This window comes from Rhagoletis pomonella, unplaced genomic scaffold (assembly GCF_013731165.1).
Source record: "Rhagoletis pomonella isolate Grant_MI unplaced genomic scaffold, Rhpom_1.0 Rhpom_scaffold_02674, whole genome shotgun sequence".
NCBI lineage: Eukaryota > Metazoa > Arthropoda > Insecta > Diptera > Tephritidae > Rhagoletis > Rhagoletis pomonella.
In genome coordinates, this window is record NW_023461227.1 from 10,001 (window position 1) to 23,522 (window position 13,522).

Consider the following 13,522-nt stretch of genomic DNA (forward strand, 5'->3'; position numbering starts at 1 on the left):
TTGACTTGCCTGCCATCACACATACACACATACGCGTGTACAAAAAAAATGTTCATGTCGTTGATTTTGTTTGCAACTGATTGGCACAGCTACTACTTACTACTACTGCTGCATTCGTTGTCCTTATAATCGTTTTTGCAGCCATTGCAATGCATTGCCGGCTTGTTTGTCATATGTTGCTAGCAGCACATGTATGTATGTATGTATACCTATGTGTTTGTGTGTGAGCGAATGCTGTTGTGTTTGCCTTCATTTGCCTTTGTTTACTTTGTGGTTTTCACTGAGTCGTGTCAATAACATTCAATATTGAAACAAGTCCATCAAAAGAAGAAGTCTATTAATGCAGCAGCAGTGTTGCCGTTGTGCGACTAAAAGGGCAATTTGACCGCCAACACCCTCTGACCCGACTTTTTGAAAATTTTGATTTTTTGACCCTTTTCCAAAATTATGTGCGATTTTGGACTTTGGATTTTTTTAGGAAATGTTAACACAACCATGCAATTAAAAAATATTTCCTCCTGTAAGTACTAAAAAAATGCATCACTTAAAACTTTTGAAGGAAATACAACTCTTTTATCGCAACCCTGTTTTATGCAAAGCTTGTGGCGCCATTTTTTTGTTTAATTCAATAGATTTATTCTTTTACTAGTAAAGAAAATCAAAAATAATGTGGTGACCCTTTTTTCGTCAATGACCCCTATTTTGCGACTTTACGAAAATTCTCAACGGCAACACTGTGCAGCAGCTTCAGTGCTACGACAACAAGGACCCACGAATAATTTACATATATAACTAGAGTTTGTATGGGAGAGAGAGCGAGAGAAATAGGGAGCGGTAAAGATGGAGCAAAGATGCAGTTCTAAAGAAAATAAATAAAATCAAAATTTATCTTATTTTTACAGCTTGCTTGTTTTGCTGCATTTACTGCAATCAAAGTGTATGCGGTTGTTTTGTTTTGCTCTTCTTCGTACCTATTTCCATTAACTATGCTTGCCTTTGATGATGCACGTATACACACAAATAGTACAAACGCTCACACATTTAAAGTCCATTTCCATTCAAAGAGGACTAGTACACACGGCTTGTTGTCATAGTTTTCAGGCCATGAATATTCCAATGACATATTCACTTAACGAACGAAATATCCGGAAATTTATGCAAAGGAAATTGCCGACAAGTGGTTGAGGTCGAGGCTGGGGAGCGAGCGAATGGGGTGTAAGAAGCAGCTTTGAGCTCACTTGATAAGAGTTGAGTGAAAACTAAAACTTTTGACTTTTCACACGGTAAAGGTAAAGGTAAAAGTAACGAAAGCAGAGCAAAGCAAACAATTGTTGTGCGCATATACACATAAACATACATATGCATACATACATATGTATGTACAAATGTAGCCATTATACGTGGCGTATACGTAACCTTTGTAAATTGATGCTTTTCACAAGAAATATTTTATAGAAACAAAGCTGAACGGAGATTTTCAACAGAAATTGTATATCGGAAATGCATACATACATACATAGACGCAAGTATACATTTATGCATGCGTTGTATAGTAAAAGTTAGGTCATTGGGCAAAGCAAAAAGTTGGAGCAGCAAAAAAAAGCAGAAAAATGAGTAGGAAATGGGCAGTAAAAGAAAGTATTAAAAAGTAATAAAAGTTTGTAAAATACAAGCGTAAAACATCAACGGTAAATTTGTACATAAAAAGTATCAGTTTCATTGCTGGATTGCAGATAGATTTTGTTTCATTATTTTTTTGTTGAAATGAAAGTATGCTAATGAAGGTGATGGAGGTTTGGTAGTGCACTGAATTACCAATGACGGGTTTTATAAGATATTAATCTATTGATTTTTAAAATCTACATGGAATTTTTTTATATTGTATATTATCGAAATATATAAGTTCCACATTTTAAGATCCTTTTACTGCTAAATTTTAAATGGTTTAAAAAACTAAAAAATATATAGTTAAAAAAGCATAAGCCGGAAAATAAAGATACTGCTCACAGTCTGTCTATTTTGCCCAAGGGCTAGTCTCAGCATTAATTTACTGAAATCGCTCACAATCACTCGTAAAGTAAAGGGTTCCAGCCAGATGACTAGATTCATCTATAAGTTTAAACCCTCATCCGGAAAAAAACTAGGGGTGGTCAACCGAGTAATTCATTGAGTGCCAAACTTGGTGTCGTGGGCCTATAGGGAAAGCAAATATTTTTTTTTTATGATAGACTTCGCGTTTCATAGACAGTTCGCCGACATATTCGGAAAAATGACAGCACCTGAGTAATTTCCAGCAAGATTTGATTTCTCCACAAAGTTTTGAGAACGCAAACCCCACAGGGAGCTCACGAGCAGGTACCATGAATTAATAGACAGAACGCCGCCCTGAGAATTCGCTTCCATCGTTTTGAATTTATTAATTGACCCAACACTCTGGCGAAATGCAATTTAATCCTACCAACTACTGATACTGATATGATGATCTTTAGCACTTGACAGAGGGAAGCGTGACAGAGCCGTTTAGTACATATGCGTACCTACTATGTGTTTTTTCAAACACCTTTAGTAGAAGATATCATACTCAGAGGCCGAAAATGCGTAAAATTCGATTTCCAATTTTTTGCGATAAAGACTGCTTTCACTATTCTCTAAGAAACTAAACAAATTCTTTGGGATTGGTAATAAGTAGTAGATTAGTAAACATTTTAGTAGAAACTGGATACACCCTATTGGACCCGCAACATTTATTAGTCATCAAAAGCCGATATGGTAAATTTTTCGATCGATAACGATTCTTGAGGCAATAACCCAAACCTGACGTTTGGGTTCCCTGGCAGATGTCGAGCTTTCCTCCAACGAAATAAGCATGTATACTGTAAACTCCAAGTTCAGCGGTAAAGTCGGAGAAGCAATTTTCTCCCTGGTCTCTGAGAAAATACGGGTCTTTATCTTCCCTGACAGTCCAGCAGCCCTGAAAGCTTTAGACTCATACGTAGACAACACAAAGTCTCTTACTGATCGTACCGCAGATCTAGAAACGAGATTGCCCAGCATTATACAGCATAACAGATATGGCTGCCGGGACACCGAGGTATTGGGGGCAACACCAAAGCTAACGAACTGGCGAGGAATGGTAGGTATACCAATGGCCACTTTCAAGCTACATGTAAGAAAGAGCGCCACACAACCAGCAAACGAATGCAAGGAAAACTCTACTGCTGTGAAATTGCTAGGCTTACATGGCCATCTTACGATAAAAAAAATGCACGTCTGTACTCTTAGGGTTAAAATGGACCGAGGCTAATCGGCACATATGCCTCGAAATTGGCAGTGAACGCGCCGGACATGCCAGATGCGAAGAAGAAGACGAGAGTGTACAGCACCTTATATGCGAATGCCCAGCACTTAGCAAAGGCCGACTACAGACTCCCGCTCTACAAGACCTTGCGGAGATATCGGAAATCAACACCAGCGAACTAACGAAGTCCATTGCGTTAACGAATTGGTTTGATCCGGGTAAGCGTCGCAACATCAGAGGGGAACATATGGTATCACAATGGGCGTTTTCTTGGCCTAAGTGTGGCCTAAGTGTGAGGCGGAGTCACTCTTTCTAGCCATTTAAATCAATACAACGCTTGCTGGCCGTAAAATTCACAAAACCAAAAGTACAAAAATTCATTCACATAAGTATACTATTCCTGAAAATTCAGTTGCAAGCCCACTTTAATAGCCGTAAAGCTATACAAGTAAAATTATAACACACAAACACACATATGTATTTAATGAATAAACAATTCCCGGAAAGACTCTACAACTTTGCACAAACGACTCTTTTCTCTTACATGCACACACACACACATTAACAAACCAACCACACAAGCAGTTAGCAAAAGAATCTTGTTCAAATATCAGTACAAACGGTAAGGATTTGGAATTAAAATGAGCCTACAAGGCAAAACAATGCCAAAAAGAGCGAAGAGCAATCCAAACTAAGATATATCTCGTCTCAAACATTGCAACCCAACTCAAAGCTGTCAAGTGGAAATGGTATTCAAATCAAGTAGCAAGCCTTAAAAAGTATTTGATAAGCAAGCTGGCAAAATTTGTGGATTTCGTTTGTTTGACCAAAGGGTTCTGAAGGGCCTACATCAAGTGTAAGTGTGTAACCACACAGAAACAGTTGCCCTCATCAAACGTCCGTTTAAGTAATCTGCGCAAATGAAATACTAAATAACATGCTAAGGCACATAGCCGTAAGCTACACACATATATATATATATGTACATTAGACTGTATCACCAAAAAAAAAGTTGCGGTTTTTACGCCGGGATTATAAAACCTATTATATTCTAAGACGTCCACCAAAATATTTCGGAAAGATATTAAGATTTACATGAGCTGGACCCATTTGAAAAAAAACCTCCAAAAATGGAGTTTTTTATGAACAAAAATAGTTTCTTCAAGAACTTCTTGAAAGAACTCCACTCAGATGACAAAACAGATTAGGCTTAAAAATCTGCATTAAAATATTTAAAAATCTTTTCAACGGAATCGTAATAATGAGATTTTTGATGCTGTTAAAATTTTTTTTTTAAATCTTTTTTTAATATTTTAATGCAGATTTTTTAAGCTTAACCCGTTTTGTCATTTTTGGGGGATTTTAAAACAAAAACTCTTTAAAAAACTATTTTTATTCATAAAAAACTCTATTTTTGGAGTTATTTTCAAATCGGTCCAGCTCACGTAAATCTTAATATTTTTTCGAGATATTTTGGTGAACGTCTTAAAATATAATAAATTTTATAATTCTAAAAGATACACAGTACCGATTTTTTTTTGTATGAGGAGTGAGGCAGTCTAATGTATATGCATGCCAACGTACTTGAATACGTATATACAACACACATTCAACTTTTCTTCTAAACTGCCGATGCAAGTGTATGTGTAAAGCCCACTTTTTGCCTGCACTGACACACTTCCTGCCACACATTTCCTTCCTTCCGCACTCACCGTGTATGTGCCATTTTTTGTTTAAGGATATATATACATACATACATATATATATATGTATATACTTTTTCATAATATTAACAACGGCTTTTAAGTGCTCTGCTCCTCATTTCGTATGCCAGTGCTGTAATACACGTTATCAACTTATTTATAACCTCAAAAATGATAAACTTTATCCACTTTCGATTAGCGTTGCGTGGTGAATAAAGGGATGGAAAAAATAAGGTATATAATGCATAAACGAGCGTAGTACTTTGTGAGCTACATGCTACTCCCTCTACCTTTTTCTTTCCCGATAACGCTCATGTTCACCTTGTTATGCACTTGCGCGCCACATCAATCAATTGCCTAAACTTTGAGCAACAAGCTATCAAGTGATTGAGAACCACCTGTGCGGGGAAAAAAGTGGGAGTGTTAATGTAGACAGTGTTACCAACCAATTTTTTCTAGAATATTTATTAACTTGATTAAATTAAACCGACTACGCTTTAAGCAATATAAGTACATACATACACGCATATTAGACCGTACCACCTTACAAGTTTTCAAAAAAACAACCGCCGTACACCTCTGAGTCTGCAGTATATTTACAAGGCAAAAAAAAGAAAAGAAGAAAAATGTTCTTCTGGAATAATACAAATATTCCCTTAACAAAACAATTAGGATGACAAGAACTGAGATCTGGTGTGTAAGTACTAGAACGGGGTACTTGAGGTCAACGAGATTTAAAACAAAAACACTATTTCCCTCAAGACAAGAAACTCGAGAAATCATACTTTAAGATCCGAAGATAAAACGAAAAATGTAAAAAGGCGACCCCTACCTACGGTCAACCAAAGGAAATTATTATTTTTTTTTCGAAATTGCCTTGCAAAAACAATTTAAGAAGACTCAAGGATGAATACTTATAAATATATAATTCTAGGTCGAGATTGGACTAAGCGTGGAGAGGCATCTGTTTACCAGATGGCGGTAGGGATGTCGAAGAAACATCGATACATCGAAAATATCGATGTTTTGCTTCGATGCATCGAAAATTTTCCACTCGATGTATGAATACTGGATGCATCGAGGCCAAACATCGCTTTGTCTGAAATTCAAAGAAAGCTCATAAAATTTTGTTAAAATAAAGTGCAAGTTTCAATTGCTTTGATTTTTAATACTTTAATACTTCTCCTGACTGTCACTTTGTTATACTAAAATTGTATGAGCTATAAAACTGCATACCCAAAAAAGTTCTAAAGAGTCATATGTATTAAAAAAGTTCAAAATATTAATGAAAATTTGATGATTTTTTCCAAAATTTTTTATAGGTTTGAAAAATTTTTTTTATACTTTTATAAAAAAATATATATTATTATATAAATATATTAAATATATAGAATATTTAAATAAAAAAATCAACACGTGAACACTTTTTTGAGTCACCATAATATATACATAAGTACATCAAAATAAACGCGATCGAAAGTACATCCATCAAAAAACGATGACGACCTTGCTAAAAAGGATTAGGCTTTATTCAATTATAGTCCTGAGCGAGGCCTTTTCGGTGACATAAAATTTAAAAAATCGTATAGCAAATAAGAAAGTTATAGCGAAAAACGCGATTTAGCGGTTTTATAAAAAACATTTACACCCAACAAAAGTATTCAACTAAAACTGACACACGCTAAATTTTTTTTCGTGATACGCCTTAATGCTCAGATTTAACACTTGGATCCACAAGTTGTCCAAATTTCAGCGATCAGGAATTTACAGGGTGGGGTATACCTATTTCATGTGCCCTTTTCCGGCAAGCTTTGTACCGAGTTACGCCAGTTCTTCGGCTTACGAATTTCCTCTATGTCAATTCTTCAGAATCGTCAGGGACCCACAATATAGAAGTACGAAATTTCCACCATGGAGGTTGCCGATTAAATATTTTATGTGGGAAAATGTAGACATCATAACTGTATATCGTATCGTACCTTACCAGTGCTGTGGCCTTGTCGACTGCTATAACTACCGTCTGATAAACACAACAGTGGTCAGGAAGGCAAAAGCTGAAGATGCTTAGAATATACATTTTCACCAGCTCTCGCTTTGAGCCATCCTACAGCGCCCCTTTCTATAATTTCTCATTCTAGCTATAATTGCAGTGGAGGTGCATTAGTCCACTGGTCCAGGGAGCTCCGGCAGCGCTCGGTCAAATACTTTCCGCGACCACATTTAGTTTTTGGTCAGTCGCATACAACCATACTTGCTATGCTCTCATCGAAATCGTGCAGCGTTAGTCTGATCGCGTGAATTTCCTCAGCCCCACTTTAAACAATTTACCCTTCTAATTCTACCTACAAAACCTAACTTATAAAACAAAACCTTTGGCAAATAGCTATAAATTATGCTTTGCTTCATCCAAATGCCTTAAGTGATTTGGCCCGAGTGGGTATTAGAAGAGTTGGGGGTGGCGGCTGCTCACAAGCACACGCCTGCTACCCAATTGGCCACAAATGTGTACGTGTGCAACTCAATAAACACTTTTGCACGCGTGCAGGTTTTCACAGTTCGAGGGTTTTTTGTGGCTTCATGTCTACTACCCACACAAATTCACATACACACATGCATGTGCCCACATGCACGCCAATCTACACCCCGTGCCACAAATATAAGCGCACCACATATGGACAATTATGTAATGTTTATTCTCTTGTTATTTAGCTTTAGATATTTTATATAAAAAATTATTCTTGAACAAAAACCGCATGAATCCAAGTTTGAAATTTGTGCAATACTTAAAAAAAATCAATAAACTTTCGTAAAATTTGCGAGCTTTTTAAATAGATTTCTTATGCCGAATTTCCATATTAAATAAGACAAATTTTAATGACAAAGTTGGGCATTAAAAAATTTTTATTAAATTTGTCTCCACATGGCATTTTTTAAATGGCCCACATTTTTCGTTATTTCAATTTGAGTATTCAGATTTAGCCCATTAAACGCTTATTTGAAGTAGCGCTGACCGTAAATTTTTTGCTTTTTTTTTTTTGCTGAAGGTGTTGTGAATTTTCCTCCGATGATTTCTTTTCATATGAAAGAAAATGAGCCACACCATCAACAAAATAAATTCATCACTTGCTAAAACTTGTCAATATGTGGTGCGCTTATAATTATGATACGCAGTGTACTTAAATAAATATGTTTGTATTTGAGTCTCAATCGATGCAGCACATAATATTGATGTTATGAACTCGCTACAATAATAGCTACCATAATAATAACAACAACAACAGCAACAAAAACAACACAAATATGTTTCAACACAATCGCTTACCATTTGCTAATATTCTTGCGTGTTTGGCAAGTTTTTTTTTTTGTTGCCGCCCACACACGCCCAAATAAGTATATTGCTGATATTGATGATGTTGTTCCATATAAAAGTGATTCACTCAATGCCGCAATTGTTTTCTTATAATATAATAAAACCTTCGTAGTACGTGAGTTAGTTAGTGGCAGCAACGGCTTTGGGAGCCTGCAGAAATAAATGACTAGCCGATTTTCTAAAAATTAAAAAAGAAAAAGCCATTTTCCCGTAATGTGATGTAAACCCGGTAGCTCAGATTTTCTGGCAGATTCTTTGTCGATTATGCCATAGCCACAGAATTTGTTCCCAATATTTCGTTAATTGAACCACAAAAAAAAGTGGTTGGATTGAAATTTTTCGACGACCGCAGAAGTCGCCGTTGAAGTAATCCACATGCGATTTGGCCTTTAGTAATCTCAACGATAGCTAGATCTGTGTTTTCTTTTACCGTTGTATATGGGTCCGTGAGTTTGGCTATCGATTTTTGGGATTGTTGTGCTTAACAGGAAACCTAAGGAAATCTATTGATCGGCTTGATAGGGGCACTCAGAACTGCACCAGCTTCAGCACTTTATATCTTGCTGCATCTCTTGCCGGCGGACATATCGGCCAGGAATATAGTGTAATGAATATAGGGTCAGTTTGCGTCCAGGTCTTACGGTCACCGTAGTATAGCGTCAACTTTATTCGAACGGATTGACTATGTAATCCCGAATATGCACTTTGGAACGAACTTCGAGGTTCCAATAGAGGTCGAATGCTGGCGTGAATGCTTGAAGAGTGCTGGCTCGGTGCATGTCTATACAGACGGATAAAAGATGTGGAAGAATGACAGTCGTATTTGCGGGGCTCGGCCTCGACAAACGCTATAAGCTGCCAAACTACTACAGTATTTGCCAGCGAAGGCATTGGCCATAAGGAGAGCAGGTACATCTCTATATCGACAGTCAGGCAGCGATAAAGATGCTATTATCGCACAGCACTTCCACTATAAGTGTGGCGGAGTGCAGGAAAGCCCTGGATTTGCTACATACCAATATTTAAGTACATCTGTACTGGGTTCCGGGGCACACAGGCGTCGCGGGCAACGAAGATCCCCCAAAGGCTTGTCCAAAGAGGCCGATTTGTGCGAAAACCTACTGATAGAGGAGGTACCAATTTACCTACAAGCGATTAAACGGGAACTCGAACTGTCCATGATCTAGAAGGCACAGAGGGCGTGGAACAAAACGCTAGACTGCAAGGTGTCCAGTAATAAGAACGGAGCGTATGGATGAAGCTCACGAAGTTTTCTCCTTTCCCTCAAGAGGGCAAATTGCCTGCTGCCACCGCACACCTTTAAACTGGCTCTGATCAATGATAACATCTGTAGAAGATACAGAACGAAAGAGGACTGAGCAAGCAGACTGCGTGTTTATCTGCTGGGGGTTTTCTACCTAATCCGAAAGCCACCGCCAAGAGGACTGCGATGTTCTTCAAGATTGATCCTGGTATGCAATGATTAGGACCTTAACGTTTTCTGCGAAGTCACGCAGTGAATGGCCAGCTTACCTAACCTAACCCTAATAAACTTGAATAATTTCTTACTTAATTACTTTTTCATTCGACAGCCGTTATTCTTCTAAATTCAAATTGCCAAAATTATAAGTCACGTACTCAATATTACCCGCTTTGCCATATTTTGTGCATATATCTATTTCTAGTTATATTATACTCCTTGTGTGATTTAAATCTACTTTAGTACTTCTTTCCGAATGAATAACTACTACATTCCTGCTACATTTTTTTTTCTTTTTGTTCATAATTTCTACTATGTACTTATTTCTACGAAAGCTGTAGATTTTTGTCTTTTCCTTCGCCCATCTTTCTCAGCCTCATCAGTAATTCTCTCCTTTGTCTCAGTCACTCGTTCAGTTTAACGGTAGGCGTAAATAACAGTAAAGTAAGAACCTGCGCCTCTTAGAATCTGAAACAGTCGATTTTCAAAATTATTTTTAGTACAAAGAATCTTCGCTCAGCCCGCCCAATTTCAACTCACCGACACCACCACCTCATAGTTAACATAGAAGAAGGCGAGACCACTCAATCGAAATGGATTGCTATTCAAATGTATTGCCAGTGCCATAAGCTTCATTAACTTTGCATTTTCGACAGCGTCCGTGGAGTGAAGTATGACATCCTCCCAACCGCAAGAGTAATAAGAAGTGCTCAGCTCATTTGTCTAAGTATAGCAAAAGTAATGATTGAGTTGAAAAATTAGAAGAGAAAATTTCACAAAGATCTCAAATTGAGCTTAGAGTACTATACTTACCGTGGTAGAGAGCGTTGTGCCCAAGCGTCCAAAGATTAGCAATTCGATCACCTTGCCAATTATCCAGGTAACAAACCTGATATTATCCGTTGACAATCCAATCTGAAAATGCAAATAACTCACAACTCCAACTCACTCGCAGCCCTTAAACACTCACCGTTGCTGTCAGAAACCCCAATACGCACAACAGCGTTGCGCTCAAAGCCATCATTACAAAAACACGAAAGGAGTATTGCTCCTGCAGCGACTCGGCGAATTTATTCAATTCCACATTGCGGCGAACGACATCAATTAACCCATAGCGAAAGCGGCTGGTCACCGTAGCATTTTCCCCCTCGCCCTTGTGCATGGCGTGCCCCTCTATAGCATTTTGACAAATTTTGCGCAAATCCCGCAACAACAATGTATAACGTGCATTCAAATGTAAAATCTGCATGGCCAGCATATTGGCCTCGGCTATCAAAGGTCCCACAACCGCAAAGCCAGTCCACAATGCCATGGCGAGAAATAAAAGATAGCCCACAAAGGTAGCTTTATAATCATATTTATAAATGACCGGAAAGGGTAGTAAGCGTTGTTGATGTATCAAACCCATAATTGGTACATAAAAGTAGGTCACAAGTGTGATAATGTATGTCGATGTGGAATATTTCGTGGGTAGCTGCTGTCGGCGTATCTGCTCAAAGAGTTCGGGGTTCCAAGAACTGCATAGGAAGCGTGGTATTAGAAGAAAATGTATTAGTGTTGCAGAGATTTTTTTTCTTCAGAGAGTCTAACGTGTATATTACCGTTCAATGTAGATCTTCTTGTAGAATTCTTCTAGATGCACTCTAAAGCTAGCACGCTTGTAAATTATGTTATAGGCGCGTAACATCATTTCGAAAAGTATTAGAAATGGCGCCAATATGGCACAGACAAAACTGATGTCATCGAGGCTTGCACACATGAGTTGCATTTCACCAAACAGCACCGAACACTCGGATATAAATTGGCACATTATCATAACTGTATCTACGATATAACGCCATTTCGAAATGTTTATGGCTGGTGGCCAGCAACACGCACCCATATAGCCATATAGTTGCCAATCGATGGGAGGATATTGGCCATTTGGCAGTAAAGGCCGGTGGTAGCTTGAGGGTAAGTAGCGCATAGTGGCCGATTTGATAACTGGGTTACCGAGGTGATAATATTTGCTGAATTCAATTTAACACTGCATTGATGGAGTTTTTGGTTTACAAATAAAAAGAAGGTGTATTGTTTCAACCATACTACAAAATTATCGGATTCTATCCATATCGCCTAGTACCAAACACCTAATCAAATCTAGAGGCTAAACGTCGAACCCTTGATAAAAAAAACTTACGCTGATATCCATAGGGATTGCAATTGATCGTAGCCGGGATTTACAAGACGATGATTTGCTCAATTATTTCTTACGGCAATTAGATCATGCTAACAGAGATCATGTCCCAAATAAAAAAGTAAACCATCACAAATTGTAGTTAATCACTAACCATAGCTGTCCACAACGCGGTTTGAGGTCTACAAAATAGTACAAATGTGGTAAACAGTGTTCGCACCCGTGAAACTCGATTCAGGGCTAAATCGTTTAAAAAATCTGAGCAAAACTAAATTCCGTAACAGATTTGCATTTTTTATTTTCGCTTTTGAGAGAATCAAAAATTCAAAATAAGAACGCAAGGCAATGTAAGGATAAAATTTACATATTTAGGTAGTTTTTAATACTTTCTGTAAACTAGAATATATCTAACAGGCCTTTTTTTAAAAAAGCATTAGGTGCTGAACCTTTTCTACTTTATGTAAATTTCCTTATACGTTTATTTTTAAACGAGTTAGTAAAATAAAGTAAAGTTTACATCCGCTAAGTTCTACATCTTTTCATCAGCGATATTTTAACTAACCTAACTTTCAATTTTTTTTAATGAAACCCGTAAGTTAACTGTGAAATAGGTGGCCTAAGAAGGGCAGAACATGAGTGAAAAAACGGAGTAGATTTGAAATGAAGTGAAGTAGAGGAGTAGATTTCAAAATTTTTCAAAATCCGGAGTAAATCTAGTCTGCTTTTCCTAATATTAACGTCAATGGCCCACAAATGGCGGAAAAAAAACAAAAGTTTTCGACTGGGGTTCGGAAGGAAGGAGGGCTGCAAATTCGCAGGGTGCACTTGATGATAAATTTTTTTTTTTTGCTATGTTATTCGAAAAAAAAGTCTGATCATGCATTTCCGAACGTTCTTTGTTGCAGTGTTCGGATCAAATATTTCAACCGTATTTAAATGCCCAATGTTGGCTATTTAAATGAGGAAAACGTAAATCTGAGTTTGAATACGAATTCAAAATTGAATTCAAAATTAACTTACATAAATGCCATTTAATTTTCTGATCTGAAATTGGCCCTAAAACCAATCAATCAATTTATCAAAGAAGCTTCTTAAAAACGTGGCTTGAGGTTAAGGGCATCGGAAATAAATTGGAAATAAATATTATAGATCTACGTATATTAAAGTAAGCCAAGAGAAAACAAAAATTAAAAAAAAACAAATTGGCGCTTACACTATTGCTAAATATTTGGCCGAGCTTCTCATCCAATTTGTGATGTGCGCCCTAATGCTATAACACAAATGAATGAATCGCAAATTTACGCTGCCTCCGAACGGAAAATATAGTTTTATGACAAACTTTTTCGTGACATTAATATACTCGGAGATCTGACAAAGGGCGACGACTTTTTCTAATTTGAAATATTGCTCGTACCAGGCATCGAACATAGGTTCGTCAGCGTGGTAGTATGCATCTCTAACTCGTCTACAGTGGCCGTTATTCAACAAGTCATGG

The 13,522-nt window shown here is 37.4% G+C and overlaps 1 protein-coding gene across 1 annotated transcript; it reads right to left on the reverse strand.

The window, feature by feature from the left end:
- Positions 1–10,199: 10,199 nt before the first annotated feature.
- LOC118753620 (odorant receptor 74a-like) lies at positions 10,200–12,254 on the reverse strand. Its single transcript, XM_036488497.1, has 5 exons — positions 11,453–12,254; positions 10,822–11,368; positions 10,665–10,766; positions 10,392–10,574; positions 10,200–10,319 (listed from the first exon to the last, which is right to left on the reverse strand). The coding sequence occupies exons 1-5, from the start codon at positions 11,815–11,817 to the stop codon at positions 10,269–10,271; spliced, it is 1,248 nt and encodes a 415-aa protein (XP_036344390.1). The 5' UTR covers positions 11,818–12,254; the 3' UTR covers positions 10,200–10,268.
- Positions 12,255–13,522: the final 1,268 nt, after the last annotated feature.